Source organism: Glandiceps talaboti, chromosome 7 (assembly GCF_964340395.1).
Source record: "Glandiceps talaboti chromosome 7, keGlaTala1.1, whole genome shotgun sequence".
In the NCBI taxonomy this organism is placed as follows: Eukaryota; Metazoa; Hemichordata; class Enteropneusta; family Spengelidae; genus Glandiceps; species Glandiceps talaboti.
Window position 1 is genome coordinate 880,476 of NC_135555.1, and position 19,893 is coordinate 900,368.

At 34.9% G+C, this 19,893-nt stretch overlaps 1 protein-coding gene across 2 annotated transcripts in view; it reads right to left on the minus strand.

Annotated features, from left to right (window-relative positions):
- Positions 1–478: 478 nt before the first annotated feature.
- Positions 479–19,893, minus strand: part of LOC144437169 (oxidative stress-induced growth inhibitor 1-like) — a 35,777-nt gene continuing 16,362 nt past the window's right edge. For both annotated transcript variants that reach the window (XM_078126046.1, XM_078126047.1), the window contains exons 2-7: positions 19,053–19,199; positions 18,436–18,543; positions 17,211–17,344; positions 12,156–12,347; positions 5,582–5,673; positions 479–5,032 (exon numbers count right to left, since the gene is read on the minus strand). In XM_078126046.1, coding sequence (XP_077982172.1) covers positions 4,036–5,032; positions 5,582–5,673; positions 12,156–12,347; positions 17,211–17,344; positions 18,436–18,511 — 1,491 coding nt within the window. In that variant the 5' untranslated portion in view covers positions 18,512–18,543; positions 19,053–19,199 and the 3' untranslated portion in view covers positions 479–4,035. The remainder of the gene's footprint in view (positions 5,033–5,581; positions 5,674–12,155; positions 12,348–17,210; positions 17,345–18,435; positions 18,544–19,052; positions 19,200–19,893) is intronic.

A 19,893-nucleotide genomic window follows, 5' to 3' on the forward strand; every position in this document is an offset into this window, starting at 1 on the left:
GAAATTGTTATATTATAGCATGCATTCAGTTGTACAATAACTACATGAGATGTGAATTACATACAAAATACATAAAGAGACAGTATGGATACTATATTGTACATTTTAATTTAAAATAAAGTACATAACAAATTATTTAGTTTTTGAAATTACAGTGATAATAAATGACTAAGTTGCACTTTACACCATTTTACATGTGATTATGATTACACCCATTCCATGATATCAAAATTACAAAGTTTTAAAACCACATCTCTTTGAGATGAATATTCTAAATAAATGTGTATGCAGGAGTGGCTTGAATATCTGCTTTTCATGTCAGATAAGAGGTTACACAATCTTATTACAATCTAAAGTAGGAATATGGCTAAATTTCTTTCATTTTCATCATACCTGTCATTGTTTTTTATTTGTGATTGTGAGAATGATCATCTTTACCTTAGGATGATTTGAATCAGATAGAAGACTACCAGGGTATTTGAGATAGGAGATTAACAGGGTATTTGAGATAGGAGATTACCAGGGTATTTGAGATAGGAGATTACCAGGGTATTTGAGATAGGAGACTACCAGGGTATTTGAGATAGGAGACAACCAGGGTATTTGCGATAGGAGACTACCAGGGTATTTGAGATAGCAAGGAATAGTTAAACATAAAATTATGCAATGTACAATAAGAAGACTCAAGCCATTTTAAAAATCTTATTTTAGTGTTGAATGTAATAAGTGACACTAATAAACCTAACAAGATCCAAACTATTTTTGTACTCATTTCCTGTAGAATAGTGCTAACCCCAAAACTACTATATGTGACTAAGTTACAACATATCATGGTGTATAGATATGTGCATATAATATACATACATGCATACATACATATGCACGCACACACACACATATGCATGCGTGCGCGCACACACACATACCAACTTGTGCGTATTGAACAGCAGAAATCGCTGCATTTCTACATACAACTGCTAAAATGGCAATGGATACAAATCTATTGTTAATGACAACAAGGTTCATTTTAATAGTGTTCAGGATATCACATGATTCTAAAATTGAAAACAAAGTCCTCAGTTTGTTTCACCCTGTCCTTATTTTTGAGATATTGCAAATTGAAATCCACACTATTTTCAAAAGTACTGAATCCATCTTGTACTTGTTAACTTGTGGTGACAATATTGGATTGCATCTTGTCAAAACTTATTTATTTTAGTATTACCTAGTGTTAATGGTATATATAATTTAAAAACTTGAACTGTCAGGTTTAGTGTTAGTCTGTAAGGTATGCCGTGACGGCATGCCCTCACACATCAGCCAACCCCTCCCAATGAGAGGAGGCCAGTGAGGGCGGAACGTCACGATATATATCTTAGTCTAGTTTAGTGTTAGTATGTACATATCCTTTTTTTTTAAATCTTTACATCTAAAAGTTGCCCGTTCCTCCCATTATTTCTATTTACATAAGATGATGGAAAATTGGATTTTATAAATTCTAGAAATTTGATAATGAGAGGAGCAGAGCTTTGCCAATTTTTATATTTAACAGAATACCAGTAGTAGTGACTACCATGGCATTGGGGCAGTGGTACCACACTCTAGCTTTTACAATCACATTACATTAAAATTGGACCACCAATTAACTTTTGAAACCCATACATGTGTCTCTTAGTCCACTACCAATTTTTCAAAAAGTCGACACAAAATATTAGTTTACAATGCATAAAAAAGTTTTAAATTTAAAATTCCTACAGTACAGTGTAGGTACCTTGGCTGCATTAGTTTTTTTTTTTACTTGCCTAGGGAGTCATAAAGCCATACTGTATATGACATTCTAAGGGTTAATCTGTCAATCATTATTACATTGACTACTAGATGCACTTTGGAAACTAGGTCAATCACGTACAATACCATATTTTTATTTTGTGTATGGGTGGTTTTATAGAATTACATACTGTGTTTCATAGAATTTTACTTGAATGTAATTTAACCACTTCTAACTATGCTATGAGAAATTACTAATCAGCTAGAATTTGACATCTGACCTTTGACCTTCCCTCAGTACTGATATACTATGTATACAATATTTGCATTCATAGATGCCATGCATAGTTCATCTCTCTTACAATTTACAAATGTAAAATACAAACAAATGTTTATTCCTACTGATCTGTTCTCTCCAACAATTATTTATTTCTGACGTGTGGAAGCTTATTGCTAAAATGGTGTCACGACATTGACCCAAATTTGCTGCAGTAAAATCAAAACTACTGATTCTTCAGATTTTTGTCCATTTTAGATTTTTAAACAGTTTATATATTAACATGTGAATTCATCACATTTTCTGATTACAATCATATGACCAGATCTTAACTTTACTTTCGTCAATCACAATATTATCCATTCTAATTAGTTCACTTGTCTAACAAGATATATTTTATTAATGTAGAATGCACCTCAGAAATAAACTATTTTAACTTTTATTGTTACTTTCTTCAAGAAAACTGACATCAAATTTTTGAAAGCGATGACATCATGAATTTATCAAAATGAAGCCATTTTAGAATCCAATATGGCCGCCAAATAGTGTTTTTATAATTTTGAGAAAATTCAAAAGATGTCAATGTCCTTAAAAACAAGATGGTGGACTTCCTTTATTATTTCAAAAGGACAAGGAGTAAGTTTCCATAGGGCAAAGTTTGGAGAAATTTAAAGAACTTTAGTTTTCAATGAAATTCATCCCCTAGGCACATTCTACCTTAAATCAAGCAAAAACATCTTATGTTGAAGTTCATTTTTTAAAGTTTACATTAAAATACTTAAAAACCGACACTAATGCAATTAACCTTACCAAGTATAAAATGTATATCAAAATAATGAAATGTTCTTACTGTAAATACTTAAATTTTGATAAAATGAGTTGCAAGTATATCTTACATAAAAATAATCAAAACAGCCTTTGACCAAAACCTTTATCTCCCAAAAAAATAAAATAAATATATACATCTATTTGTTTATCTTTTAATAGTTTTGTTGAGATAAAAGTTCATACCTGTATTTAACCACACTACAATAAACTGTGCGTTGTTTTGATTATAGTCTCTTTACATTCTCATTAAAAATGATGACTTATTATTTCTAGGTTTCTCATCACAATACATTTAAAATGATGGACCGGCTGGTTGGTTGGTCAGTTAAAAAAAGAAAAAAAACCCAGAAAAAGTAAGTGTATGCATATGTATTGGTGACACTTTCAATTTATCGATTTTGTTCAATTTATAATCATCGTTATAATTTAGGTTTGGAATAAATCCGTTCTAAGTTTAAGTTGCCGATTGTACTGTCTTTTCTGTACGTAACACTATAAACAGTCAATTTAGTTTATCAAAATGTCAGCAATCAAAAATGATTTTCATCCCTGTAGTGATTTTTACCTGATTTCACCATAGAGGGCGTCATTTCTATAAAAAAAATGATATACATACTGCGTTGGTTGGATCATGAGAAGTGATTTTTTTCTGATGCAGCTTTAGAGGACTACATCTTCTGAATGTTTTGGTCAACTGCTATGAATACAGGACCAGTCAAGTAATGAGAAGTACTTTTTCTTCATCTGGCCATACAGGGCATTATTTTCGAAATAAAATTTTTCATCGTCAGCTGCTTCTATAAATACAGAGTTGGTCAAGTCATAAGAAACATAGAAATAATAGAGCCATCTTTAATGAACAGCAGCAAAATATTAATGTACTGTTTGTTCCTCAAATGCTGAAAAATAACTTTACCAATTTTGTTCAACTTTGTAAATACCTGACTTTGATGAAAGTAAAAAGTTGCTTGTCTGTTTCTAGTTTTACATGATTAAGGCACCCATAAACAATATTAGAAATGTGAAGTTCTAAAAACTTTACTTATTACATAATTTGAAATCTTACCCACATTGTCTGATGTCACCAATTTTTATTATTCCTTATTTCTGATATTATCATTCATTTTCATTGTTTTCTTTTTGTGGTTACACTCTCTCTTTCTTTATTCATCTTTCTGTAAATATTTGCGTCTTGTAAGATGACGTGTGATAGCCAAAGCACCACCCTTGAGGAATCGTACAAAGTTATCCCCAACAAGTGGACCCATGGCAAACATACCAGGAGATGTAACACTTTCATGTGTGCAGTAGTCAATGGCAATAGGATTGCTTTTACACGTTATCGGAATTTTAGGATTAACTCCGAGACTCTGTCCATTGCAACACAAATATGACAAATTAGGTTTAGCACCGGTCATTGCCATCACCATGGATACTTTGATATATCTGCAGTCTTTAGGTCCAGAGATGACTATCGTGTTGTCTTCTTTGAACTCCTCAACTTGTTGTTTGTCATAGCATTGGTAAGTACCGGGGCATTTTATCTCCCCTACCATCATCTTGTAGACTTTGTGATATTCGGGGTACACTGTACCAAGGAGCTGTTTCAACATAATACCTGAGTCGTGTACATCTCGGCGGATAATATGAACGATGGGAATATTATTGTTATGTGCACATAAGATGGCATCTGCTGCACTGAGTCCAGCACCAATAATAACGACTGGGTCAGAATTGGAGTTAATGTGCCCTCTCTCAATTGCAAGTTCAAGGTCTTGAATGTTACTTTTGACATAACATCTATCATCTCCGGGCACCCCTAGTCTGTTTGGGAGGTCAGATGTACCCGTTGCCAAGACAACATTTCTTGCATGAATTTTAAACTGTGATGCCCTGCCTTCAACTTCATCAATCTGTTCACAAATAACTTCAAATAAGTTATCAGAATACTTGTCAATGTCATACCCAATTTCTGGCATATTTTCATTTTCTCCGTTTTCATTGTTTATCCTCTGACCTCTGATTCGTCGGACTGATTTCACGTTGACATGTGAAAGGAAATTATCCCTGATGTTCATCTGATCAACATAGTCGGTATAGTACTGAAAGACATCGCTGAAACTGGCTCTCTCTTGATTTTCACCATCGATATCTTCTTGCCTTAAAATCAATTAATATAATAACTATAAGTATTTAATCATTACACTGAATCATAAAAAATTCATAATTCTATAACCTCAATAATAAACCATTTCATCAATTTGACTATTTTTCATAACTGTACGTCATTAGCTGATCGTACCTCCTAGCCCTTGTATTCTCCGCTTGTCATGATTACTTTGTCAAAGCTGATAGTAATGGATTGACAATTTTTGCCAATGGCCTGGTCGATTACATCGTGCAGCCCTTCTAACATGACAACTAGTCAGACTGTCATTATTCAAATGAATCAGTACGTAAATATATACAAGTTACACTACATGATGTGGTAATTTACATGTTATTTACATATGTTTTATGTAAATTTAACCCTATGGGTGCTGGATAATCATGCTGACGACTTTGGGGGTGTGCCTACATGAATCATTTGAAATGTTTCCCAACACAAGCAGAGAATACAAGCTCAGGGCTAAGAGGTATGGCCAGCTAACGATGTATCTTGACAGTGCAGTAAACAGGCAGTGTTACTGAGTAAAAGGTGTCACTTACTCATGATTGCATCGTAACCAGTCTTCAAAGGAAAGTCCTGGCATTTCCATCCAGTTTTTTAGGCTCAATGTTAATTTAGAGTTTTCCATGTTCTGTAAAGAAGAACGAAAAACATTAAAACCATACTTCTTGAAACTCAATGTCAATTCAAAGTTCTCCATGCACTCCATGAATTACCACTTATGATTTCACTTGGAGGTCACACTACAGGTCAGAGGTCACATTGTAGGTCAGGCTGTCAATGCTGTCACTGAATACTAGTATTCCCAAGACACTGCTGGGACCGGACAGCTGGAAGGCAGGGACCTCCTCAAGGTGGCCAGCACCATCTGGTATTCATATAAAATAGCCAGAACAACAAAAATGCTGTTCACTACAAAACATTCTATTGTTCTTGGATGTTACTTATAATATAAGTACATAATAATATAATATAAATACTATCACACCAGCCATTGAAAATACATAAAGGTAACACATCTGAGGAGAATGGCACTTTGAAACAATGAGTAGGAAGACATTCAAAACTGGCCTGAAGTCCTGTAGACACCTGTGGTTATACATGTGTGAAAGTCCATATATGGCACCCCTTTGTTTCTCTTCATTACTATGTATTTATTTGTCGTTATGCTAATTATACCACAAATATTAATTAGCTCATGAATATTAATATCATCAGGGAGTGAGTCACAAACATTGACCATAACTGCAGTATGAGTTGCAACACCACGCAATATATAAATAGCATAATTGAAAGGTTACGAAGATAAATGATGGGAATATACAGATATACTGGTATTATAATATCAAAAACACTGGTGTTAACATGACACGACACAATTTTTGGTTGCAAGTATGTATGCCCTAGGTGAAACTCGGCGACACCGAGAACAATTTTATTCTGTATCCGACAACGACGACAAACTATGCACCTGCTACCTACATAATAGAGGATTATGTATGACAGCAGGAATAATGTATATATGAGTTTCATTTACTGTTCTTTACTTCTCTCAAAGAAAAACTGATTGCCTAGACCACATAACTCATCTTACAAAAAGTGTATTGAACTAGATCTTTCCCTTGATAGGATTATAACATTCATTTAGTCAATTCTAACATGGAGTGAAGACAGAGTACCGGATAACTTGGGGCTAATCACACTAACCCTATATCTGTTATCTAATTCAACCCTACATATGGAGCAAATTATCAAATGATTTGATTTAATATGATTTAATATGATTGCCATGGTAACATCCATGGCAAGTAAGGGAGAAAAGCCTTAAAGGCCTATATAATCCCTGTAGTGTTCCAGTACTGGTCCAAGACAATTTTAAAGTCTTTAACAGTTTCTGCTCCAATAACATGTTCTGGTAAATTGTTCCAGTGGAGTACAACACAATCAATCAATCAATCAATCAAACAATTTATATAGCGCCTGAATCCATTACTCAGAATGTTCAAAGGCACTTTACAGGACACTAAAAATAGTTCTTATCAAAATGCTCTCATAAAAAGATGAGTCTTAATGTCTTTCCTGAACTTGTCCAGGGTTGGTGATTGACGCAGAGCAACCGGAAGACTGTTCCATAATTGCGGGGCAGCTCGTGAAAAAGCACGTTCACCATAGGATTTAAGTTTGCAGGGTGGGATGTGTAATAGACCTTTGTTGTTAGAGCGAAGTACACGTGGAGCATGCTTATAACTGATCAGATCCGATATGTAACTAGGTGCAGCATTGTTGAGAGCTTTGTAGGTCATCAAGAGTATTTTGTAATGTATTCTGTAGTAGACTGGTAGCCAATGTAGATCCTTGAGAACTGGGGAGATATGATCTGATTTCTTGCGGCGTGAAACAATTCTGGCCGCTGTGTTTTGAGCGTGTTGTAGATGAGTAATGTCTTTAGATGCTAAACCATATAAGAGTCCATTACAGTAATCCAGTTTGCATGAGACAAGAGCATGGACTAGATTTTCACATGCTTCACTTGTCAGATAGCGACGAATGCGACCAATTTTTCGAAGATTGTAATAGATCGAATTGCATGTTATGGTAATGTGCTTCCTAAGAGTGTGTTTATCATCGAAGGTTACACCAATATTGCGTGCATAGTTAACCAAGTCAACAGAACATGATCCAATGTTTATACTGTCAATGGGACGGGGTATGCGCATAAACTGAGACCTAATGAGTAGTACCTCAGTTTTACCATCATTTAGTTGAAGTTTGTTTTGTGTCATCCATGATTTTATGTCCAGTACTGCAGTCTCCATCTTGGCAACAGTGGTGGATGTGTCAGCCAAAGCAAAGCCTTCATATAGTTGATTGTCATCAGCATATTGTATAAAATTCAAATCATGACGTCTTAATAGGGTGGCAAGTGGAGAAATGTAGATGCAAAATAGCAGTGGGCCTAGCACAGAGCCCTGGGGTACGCCATATTGTAGATGTTGTGCTTTGGAGGTGTTGCTTGATATCAATACTGATTGATGTCGGTTCTGTAGGTATGATTTAAACCATTGCAGTGGGATGCCGGTAATGCCGAGGTTTGATAATCTTGAAATGAGTATGTTGTGGTCTATTGTATCGAAAGCAGCTGACAAATCTAGAAGAACAAGTAGTACACATTGTCCTTTGTCAAGTGCTATACAGATGTCGTTGTTTACTTTGATGAGTGCTGTCTCTGTGCTGTGGTGTTTCCTGTAGGCAGATTGTAGTGGCTCTAGTAATGAATTAGCTGTAAGGTATGCGGTTAGTTGGGCTGCAACGATTTTCTCCATTATTTTAGAAAGGAATGGTAGATTGGAGACAGGTCTGTAGTTCTTGAATACATTGGTATCAAGTGACGATTTCTTGAGAATTGGTTTAATGACGGCTGACTTGAGTGATTCTGGAACATTACCATGAGTAAGAGATGAGTTAATGATGAAAGACAGAATGGTCCACAAGTGTTCTTGGCACTGTTTCAGAAGCGATGTGGGGATAGGATCGAGGGAACAGGTTTTTGACGGCGTGCTGTTAATAATTTTGCTGATATCATCTGCATTCACTGGGTTGAAGACAGACAGAGAAGACGAAGTATGGGTTTCCAGAGAGTCAAATGCAGGTGTTGGTTGTGAATTGTCAAAGTTAAGGCGGATATTTCTTATTTTGTCAATAAAATATTGACTGAATTTCTCAGTGATATCGTTGACTGAAGTGTGATCTGGTAGGTCATCTTTTTGAGAGTTACTGGACAGAGTGGAAAATATCTGAAATAGAGTCTTCTGGTTGTTTGAGTTTTCAAGTATCAGTTTGTTGTAGTATGTCTGCTTTGCTTTCTGTAGGAGTTGACGTACATCTTTGCCTTTCTCAAGGAAAATTTGTTTGTGAACTTCTAGTTTTGTGTTGCGCCATCGACGCTCAGCTGATCTTCGTCTCTTTTTTGCTTCATCAATCTCAGGTGTATACCATTTAGTATTAGGCCTTACTGTAATTGTACATTGCTTTAAGGGTGCATGTTTATCCAGAATCTCCGAGAGATGAGTATTATACGCTAATACGGCAAAGTCTAAGTCGGATGGTGGTTGTCTGAAATCTGTTACGGATCCAGTGTCCTTCATGAAATCATCAGTTGAGATTGAGGATATTTTGCGGTAAACTATCTTGCGGCGTAATAGTGGTGGTTTCTCCAGCATAATCTTAGCATGAACAGGATTATGATCTGATATTATTTGAGAGTCAACAGAAATTGATGAAATGCAGTTTGATTGGTTAGAGATGATGAGGTCTAAAATGTGGCCTTTCACATGAGTTGGTTCCGCTACCCATTGTAGAAGACTGAAGGTATCGAATAAATACTTCAATTGCTTGGTGGTAGGGTCTTGCAGATCATCCATGTGAATGTTAAAATCTCCAACAAGGTAGAGGTGCTTTGTCGTGACCACGAGCCTTTCTAACAATGAACTAAATTCTAGCAAAAACTGTGTATTTGTGAGTTTATTCTTGGCTGTGGGAGGTGGACGATATACAATGATAATTTTCAATGTGATGCCCTGATGACAAAGTGTAGCTTCTGTTGCTTCAAAGGATTTAGCAGATTTTATTGGATTCCATGCTTTGAGTTTGAGTGATGATTTGAATAACAAGCCAATTCCACCACCAGTAGAAGAAGTACGTGGAGTATGTTTAAAAGTGTAACCATCAGGGGTGAGTTCATTAATTATATGTTCATCGCCTCTTTCACTCAACCAAGTCTCAGTCAGAGCAAGGATGTCAATATCCTTCTCCCTAGTGTAGTCTTCTACTTCAGTTGTTTTGTTGCGGACGGATCTGACATTCCATGTAGTTAGCATGAGTTGGCACTGTCGTTTGATCACACCACATTTGTCGATGGAGTTACAGGTTGGTATTTGAATGAGGTTGTTGAAGTTGACTCCATTTGCACGTGGTTTATAATTGAGGTTTGTGATACTAGTAATATTTGTTGTTGTAAACGTTTGGATGGGTCGAACTTTCTTAGTACCACCTCTTGTGCCTCTGTGTGTCACTGGTTTGTGGTTGAGTCTCAGGGATTTAATGACATTCCATACTGAGGTAGGCAGTCTGGAGTGGTATGAGGTGTTAAAAAGTTGCATAAATGATCTGCTGTACTGCATTGTTCATCTGTTGAAATATTACCATATGAATACACACAATTTGAGTTGAAAACTATGCATACAGATGACATCTAGGCTGTGTAACTTCTCACACTTCTACATTACAAAATTTAGCAAGACTTTTACCAGATATTTAACTTGCTACGAGCGTCTCTGACTTCTGAGATGTTTTCACCGGTGTGACTGAGTATTCATAGACCGAAAGCTGCATTCATACACAGTAGAAAACGTCTGTAGTCTTGTCAAACTCAGGAAAGTTGTAGGAGCAGGGTTTGGAGGCTGCCAACATGAGGGCGCACAACCAGTTTACACGTTGAGAAAAGAAGTATTTCCGGATATTCAATCTGACAGTTGGTTTAAAAATCTTGAGTGAGTGTCCTCTTGTCCTGTTTGTTGGATGGTAGGTGAATAAAACGCTTTGATCAATTTTGTCAAATCCTTTCAGAAAACGAAAGACTTGTATCAAATCTCCTCGCAACCGTCTTTGTTCTAATGTTGTTAAACTGAGTGCTTCTAGCCTTTCAACGTAAGTGAGATGTCGAAGTTCATGATGAAATGATGATGAAACAAAGATTAATGGTTTATGGATTATCACATTCTGACATTTATCCACTAATCCTACATCTAATACCTAATCTTTACAAATAGGCCACTTCCTATGATACCAATTTTATGCATAATGTTAAAAAAGAAATCCATAATGTAGAAGTAATTGGTCAAAATCATTGATACATCATCAAGGAAGGCTCCAATAGACTGTAAGATATTTTGTGTTATTCAGCTCTAACCAGTCTTGTCTGAATGAGTACTGGCTGATAGGCTGATATGACATATCATATCTTACAGGTCAAGTTGTGTCATTCAGCCCTAGCCAGTCTTGTCTGACTGATATGTTGATATGACATATCATACAACAGTGAGACACTGTGTATACATTAAGTTGTATTGTTCAGTCCTTATCAGGCTTCTGGTATCTGCTAAGGTGGCATAACACAAAGTAACTTGCAAACTGATAAGGTTGCACAGCATGTTATATATGATGCACAAGCCAGATTATTGTCTATGAACAGAAAATATGGATTATGTATCCTAGGTTGTTCTACAACATGACAACCTATGTTTACGTCGATGATTCTGTGGTGTTTAGAATACTAGTCAATATGTTCCAAATTGCCATTATTTTTCCGGATTTTTCAAAGATTTTGCTTGAGAAGGAATAACGCTATTATTCCCACAATTGTTATGAATGACAAGGCCTCATTAGGTCATTCATACTTTCCTTGGGTGCATGATGAAAAATTATGGTTTCATTTTGGGGGCTGAAAGTTGTATATATTGACCCTGTATATTGACATCCTGCACATCTCTAATATATGAACTTGCCTTCAAAACTGTTGTTGTTATGTGATGATAAAAAAAGAACTGTGTTGATTGCAATAAATATACCATGTACCAGTAAAAGAGGATGGGTCTATTTTGGGAGGGTCATTCCTATTGCAACAATATGAGAGAGCTTGTTGAATATCTCAGGTACATGTTATGTATATGGTTAAAAGCAGAAATATATTCTAAGATTAAGTGCTTCTTTCCCATATTTTCTGTTGTTTTGAAATGTTGCCAATAATATCTTCTTCCAGTCAGCATTTATTTACTCTCTTTGTTTGAGTACATTACCAGAACAAATGGAAATGACTGATCATTGATCTTGAAGACAACATTTGATCTCACCTGCCAGACTCCCCCTGTTAAAATCTAGAAGACAACGTATGATTTCACCTGCCAGACCCCCCCCCCCCCCGTTAAAATCTAGAAAACAACGTATGATCTCACCTGCCAGACTTCCCCTGTTAAAATCTAGAAGACAATGTATGATCTCACCTGCCAGACCCCCCCTCCCCCCTGTTAAAATCTAGAAGACAACGTAAGATCTCACCTGCCAGACTCCCCCTGGTAGTCCTCTACCTAGTACAACATGTGGAATTGCATTGTCTTTGCTATGCTTCCAGTCCAAGCATGACATAGCATTAGATCCAGTGTCTGCATTAGGATGGTGTAAGGCATCATATAGTAATGCTACTGGGTTAGATGATCTACCTTCTAAACCATCACTTAGGTACTCCAAATCCTGAAATAAAGACAAACAAACAAACAAAATTCAAATTATTCTTTATTCTCCTGTCTTGTAGTTTATGCTATCTAAATGACATAGAGGCTAAGGAATTTACTATAAAAGAACATTCAATCAATTCATTCTACCTACAGCCAGTGCTGAAATCAAAAGGAACAATTTGATCAAATGGTTAAAAAAATAGTCTAAGACTGGATAAAGGTATTTTAGCTAGTTGACATTATGACTCGGTCTCAACTATGTAAAATAGATCCATTCAAGTATATTAAGATACAGAAAAACAGACACACAATATTAAAAACTTGGTAATAATAAAAACAAAGTGATAAAACAATGTCTACTCTGTGTGACATTGAACATTTAATTTCTTTTTAATGTGATTTCCCACTGTGTTGAAATAATATTCTTTTTAATGTGATTTCCCACTGTGTTGAAATAATATTCTTTTTAATGTGATTTCCCACTGTGTTGAAATAATATTCTTTTTAATGTGATTTCCCACTGTGTTGAAATAATATTCTTTTTAATGTGATTTCCCACTGTGTTGAAATAATATTCTTTTTAATGTGATTTCCCACTGTGTTAAAATAATACTTTTTTAATGTGCTTTCCCACTGTGTTGAAATAATATTTTTTTAATGTGCTTTCCCACTCTGTTGAAATAATATTTTTTAATGTGCTTTCCCACTGTGTTAAAATAATATTTTTTTAATGTGCTTTCCCACTGTGTTAAAATAATATTTTTTTAATGTGCATTCCCACTGTTTTGGAATAATAATCATACATAAAAATAGAAATTATTTAATGTGACTTTCCACCGTGCTGAAAAAATACATTTGTTTTGCTATAAAGTCAAATTTACCATTACAGAATACCAATTCACATTTTAATTCATATTTTTCATGAAGTTTTATAAGTGCAGCTAAGTGCATTTTTTATTTACAAACACATACATGTATTGGATTGAAAATATACACACAATAAACATAGCCCTGTTTTCTGTCTGCTATAATTATTTATGTGCTGTCCTAGTAATTAAAACATCACAATAACAGTTTGGTTTATAGCATACAGGATGCAAATATTTAATATAAATATATCTATATTTAGTTACAAGAGAAAATGTAATTCTGTGTAGCCATTTATGTGACAAAACTTCTAAATATCATTAATGATAAAATATATCATTTTTAGATTTCCAAATTCCTATATTTCAATTTTTGAATGAAATGAAAATGTCTAAATAAAGTAAGATAATCAGGACTTTTTTTATGAATGACAAAACAGAACAGTTTTGATATATTCAACCTGGGACATACATACATGCCTGATTCAAAATATTCATACCTTGAACACCTGATGAAGAATCAATCTGAGCTCAAAATGTAGTGGAATAAAGAAGTTTGATGTGTGGTCTTTCCTGTTCTTAAAATATCTTATCTCTGAGATGTAATTTTATGTCAATTGGACATTTCATTATGAATCATTAACATGTTTGAAGGTTAGCATAATCACCTCATAACATCAACATCACAATATATAGTTATCTCCTTCAACCCTAATTAAAACTTTAATCAGCATATCAATATATAATTAGGGAGCCACCATTATTTACGGTTGGGGGTCGGAGGAATGGGGAGGGGTCACTTGAAAATTGGAGTTGGTCCGCGGGGTGGGGCTACCGAAAAATGAGGGAAAGGTATAGGGTGGGGGGGGGGGGGCCTACACAAAAATCTGTTTGGAAAAACTTGTGTACACAGTATCAGGATTATTTAACCTGTTACATAATGTAACTTTATTAACATTTTAAAACAAATAGAAAATATTTTCAAAAGATGAAAGCTTTTGGTTTTCCTAAATATTTGTTTATGTACTACATGTGGAGTTGTGTGTGAAGTAGAAACTAAATTATATAACAATATATGAGTAAACCCTGAAAGCAAACTTTGAATCAATTAGTTGTCAGGTTGTCACCCAGTTTGTAAATATGTACTGAAGTCATTATAATTTGACAGGTGTCACTGTAACACTAGCTTGTCATCACTAGTTTGGTTCAGCTTAGAAGTGTCTCTGCTTTGTATTAAATAAGGTAAAAATTCTGATTGCAAATATATCAATGGAAAGTCTCGACTAGTAAAACACATTGCAAAAAAACTGTCTTACAGTCTCGTAAATTTCACCTGATTATTTCACTCTTTGGATAAAATACTACTAAAAACAAAGCTATGCATTGATGCAATACCTGTGAGCAGACAGATGACCATTCCAACAAACTTTGGGAATTTGGCTTACTTTAATATCACACATTATTGTGATGGTTACCCTTACTCTCACAAGACTTGCCTTGTTTCTGGTGAGTCTAAATTATTTAAATTACAAAGAAGTGAGACAAGGGTTGTAACTAGATTTGTTGTGGCAAAACTTTATCAGCACACTATTGTTTTTCTTTTAATTAAAATAAAACGGATAAAATATAAACTTTGTCATATACATGTATGTGTCCTCCATCTAGAGGCACTGCAGCAGATTGCAAAGATAAGATCGACGGACAGATTTAGGAAGAGGGAAGAGGAAGATGCTTTGACATATGAAATGTATGATTGGTTGTCATTAACTCTCAGTGGAACACTTTCAAAACTCAAAGTTAAAGAATTGGACAAATACCTTGAAAGACATAACTTATCAAAGAAAGGGAAAAAAGATGATAAAATGAAAGCCATTATGGCTGACTGTCTTCGAAAGTCAGTTGTTGACAATGCAAAGCTTTCAAAAACAAAATATTGTGTTGAAAGTGGGCCAGATGACAGTGATGAAGATGATGTTGTAATGAGAGACATTGACAGTGAGAGTGAGGAAAGTGACTGTGTCAGTCAGACTGAATCAGTTGTTGGGGGTCATCCCAATTTCTAAAGTCAGGTGGGGGGTCATTGACTTTTTCCCCTGCAGGATGGGGGGGGGGGGGGGGCAGTTGAATTTCCACTTCTGGTCAATTTAAGCATTTTCTTTTTTACTTTATTGTACTATACTGATATCTAAAATGATAGATAAGGTTGCAATAAAGTTTATTATTATTCTTATCAACCAATTTCTCTGAATAATGACGACTCCCTTAATACTTCATTTTTTAATCCTAATTAACATTTCTATCAATCTAACTACTATTATTGATAATACAACTAATATCAATTCATCAAATTAGACACCGTCTGTAGGGAGTCTTTGTATCAAGACAACGTCCCTAGGGAGTCTTTGTATCAGTTGATAGTAATTACTGTAACCAGCTAGTTTTAGTCATTGACTGTGCTATTATTGAGTTGGTATGCTGTGGTGTTGCCATACCATGTATGACATGTATAAAAATCTACCAATGTTCCCTAACATGTTTGACTATGGTTCCCATCTGATAACTTTGAAAAGCTGTTTTAGTGAGCAATGTAAGAAAAAACGATTGTCTAGCAAAACCGTAGCAAAAGTTAGTTCTGAACAAATGGATGATGTACTTTAAATCCTATCATGGTTCCACTGATAAAACAGTCTATCCAAGCTAAGACTGTGAGATGCAAACATTGGGGTTTATAATAGATTTCCTTCTCTGCTACCAGAACAGTAACACAAAGCCACTGAACCATGAATCAAACTAGTATAGAAACTATACATGTATGTGTAGGCTCATTTACAATGATCTCTCTCTCCACATATAGTCAAATGAATTCTACTGAAATTCTTGATAAATCTCCTGCTAGGGGAAGGATGTCAGTAGTAATCCATTACACACTGACAAGCAGTTGTAATTGGTTACTTCATTCAGTTTACTACAAACACAACCTCCAATTAAGTCACATGAGAACAGGGTAACATAATCATGTTTATATCAACAACACCGATAAACATAATCATGTTTATATCAACAACACCGATAGCATTTAGACTGTGACCACTGTTGATTGTGCAAACAAAATGTGCTAGAGAAAGCCACTTGCATATACAATGGAGAAAATGAACCCACACTATAGTTTCTAGAGCCATCCTAATTCTACATGGGGACCTAGCATACTAGTAACATTAACACCTGACAACAACAGTGGAGGGATACCTATTTCAATAGACACACTTCACCACAGAGACAATATTGGTGATCATTAAGCTAATAATTGAAAACAGTGGAGTTGACAAAGTATATACCACTGTCAAGTGAAGAGTGTACACAATGATGACATGCATTGTACTTGTAGTCAAGGAGTAATTTTATTCAAAGAGAGCTCATATTGTCCATGTGGCACTTGTTCATGGTAGTTTATACCAGTCCTGTTCATTCAGAGACCATGTACATACATACTTATAAAAAAAGGGCAATCTATTCAAATTTATTCAGTTATCAAACTTTGTACATTTTGGCCATAACCATTACTACTGAATAAAGTTAAACATACAATAAAAAATACTCAAAATTTTCAGTACTGATTCTGACATTGAGATTATGATACCAAATCATTTACATTAATTTACATGTTTCTACCCAGTTTGCATGACAAAGGTCTAATAGTTTGCATGACAAAGGTCTAGTAGTTTGCATGACAAAGGTTTGGTAGTTTGCATAACAAAGGTTTAGTAGTTTGCATGACAAAGGTTTAGTAGTTTGCATGACAAAGGTCTAGTAGTTTGCATAACAAAGGTCCAATAGTTTGCATGACAAAGGTATAATAGTTTGCATAACAAAGGTCTAGTAGTTTGCATAAGAAAAGTTTAGTAGTTTGCTTGACAACGGTCTTATAGTTCACATGACAACGGTTTAGTAGTTTGTATGACAAAGGTATAGTAAGTTCATATAAGTTTCTGGAATGACTAATTATCTTGTCTTACCTTTTCAATGATGGAAATGTCCGGATTTTCACTCAGTTTCCGTTGTAAATGAGGAGTAGGATGAGGTTTGCCATTGTAATATGGCCAGTAGCCAGATAAGAGGAAAGACAAACAGATTGCTGATGGTCCATTACCTGTAAAAACACAAATTACACAATATTTGTCTTAGCATTTCACAACTTTGATTTACAAGCTCCTTGGTGTGAACTTGGTAAATGTGTAACCTTTATCCTTCAACTAAGATGAACTATGAAACTGATAAATAGACATATTTCTGTAAAGTCCAGTTCTTAAGATAACCTACATCATTACACTTATTGTAGCATAAGACTAGAAAGGCACTGCACATATTCAAAAATATCAAATAATTTAATTCTAACTTATTTCAAAATACAACTGTTTCATACACTCACATTCATTATTTCCTTACTCTGGAATTATATCTTGTATCAGTTCTGAACTCAAAGTGTAAATAATTTACCTAGTATATTTTGGCTGAATCACTCTCAACTTTACTCTGTAAATTTAATACAATAATCTAACTGGATTATATTATCCATAGGTAACTATATTTATGCTCTGTGTTCAGATTAATACAAGGCATGTGGACATGTACAGTTAAGTTGTTGGCTTTTACTAATGAAGTACATATAATATGTATTCACTTGGTATTTGGTTTTTAACTGTAAGAAAACCTATTACTAAGTTGTCATAGTTACTATGTAAACATAGTTTTTGTAAAGTGATACAGTTCATTATTCTATTTCAAAGAAAAGCTCTGATACACCCCCTCACTTCAATGATGTCTTTCAAGTTTTATTTGTTTCTACACAAAGAATCAAAAGATGGTTCTAGTCAAGTACCTCCTCCACCAATCACTGTGGGCATGCAATATTACATTTCTGCTACTACTACTGTGTGTGTGTCCACATGTCTGTCTCTCTCTGTTCATGTCTGTCTCTGTCTATGTGTTCTGTCTGTCTGTCTGTCTGTCTGTCTGTTTCTGTTTGTCTCTGTCAATGTGTTCTATCTGTGTCTGTCTGTCTGTCTGTCTTTCACTGTCTCTGCCTTGCATGTGTACTTTTTCTCTCAGTCTCCCCCCCTCCTCCTCTCTCCCCCCTCCCCCTCTCCTCCCTTCCTACTTGACATCCCATCCTTACCATTCTATTATAGGATATACTTTCAGTACAAATACAAACACAAGCTATACATATGTCCTATTTACCTATAATGGCAACATCAGTAGTCCAAATATCCTTTTTATTTTGTATGTTGTCATCCATTTTAAACACAGCAGCCATACTTCATGCTATGAAGAATTGAACCATATGAGCTCTGCAGGAAACAAAAAACATACAATTTAGTCGATGGGTAAATCTGAACAATCTTTACTAAAAATTCATCATTCCAGGGAAAGATGTATGATAAGCTGATCAAGGAACACATAATGGTGATTCTTTCAATCTCGTACTACACTCTATGACATGTACTCACAATCAATGGACAGTTTGTCAAGCTTGCAAGATCAACTTTTTTGGCGAACTGATTCTTGCCATTCAAGTCAACTTCATGGATAGACTTCCATACTGTATGGGCCGGTGACAGCCAACTATTAGCAAGTTGTTGGCCTATTGATCATACAGAGAACACATACAACTACATCAAATGAAGGAGTCACTCTGTTAAAACCACAGCGCCTTCAACTTGTACTATTAAAAGACAATTCAAAGAATTTCTAGTTGTCTATTCAAGACTTCAAATTAATTGTTTTCTCTTTTCAGTCTTGTACTCTTTATTTGTCATTGTATAACAATGAACATGTATATATAGAAATGACATTACCTTTGCACACTACACCACACCACATGACAGAGTGCACATTCACTGATGACCTAGATACTTGTAATAGTGTTACCAGTATCACACCACCATATTAGCATCCCTATCTTTCTTCAAAATCACACAATCTTCTTCAAGGTAATTACTGTTCTGTGAAGACAAAAAAAAAAGATGCAGCATAAGATTGCATGTAACTGTAACACCAAATATCACTCTACAGCTAACTGATTCTGGTACGTCTGATCTGTAACACCAAATATCACTCTACAGCTAACTGATTCTAGCATGTCTGATCTGTACCACCAAATATCACTCTACAGCTAACTGATTCTAGCATGTCTAATCTGTAACACCAAATATCACTATACAGCTAACTAATTCTAGTACGTCTGATGTGAAATTAGTCATTTGCCATTTTGATATTTGTAAACGTTAATTTGAAACAGACATACAGTTTATTACTGATCATTTTAGGCCAAGTCACAAACCATGACAATGCAAACTGTGACATGATATGAATATGTAGCATTGTATAATGTGTAGGTAGAATACAACAATCAGATACTATTTGGAACTACATGTAGTCTTGACATAAAACACAGTTTCAGTTGAAGCATGACTCAAAGAAACAGGTAATCCATTACTTGTATTATAATACATAAACTGGTGATACGACTTTACCAGAAAGCACACAATTAGTCAATTCAATACTAGTAATACGTATACAGAGATACTAACTAATCATAGTTTTGGCAGAAATTCACACAAAAATCTACTTAGTTATCAAGTTCACCTTTATGCCATATATATGTTAAACCAACTGAAAGTATAGACCACATCAACT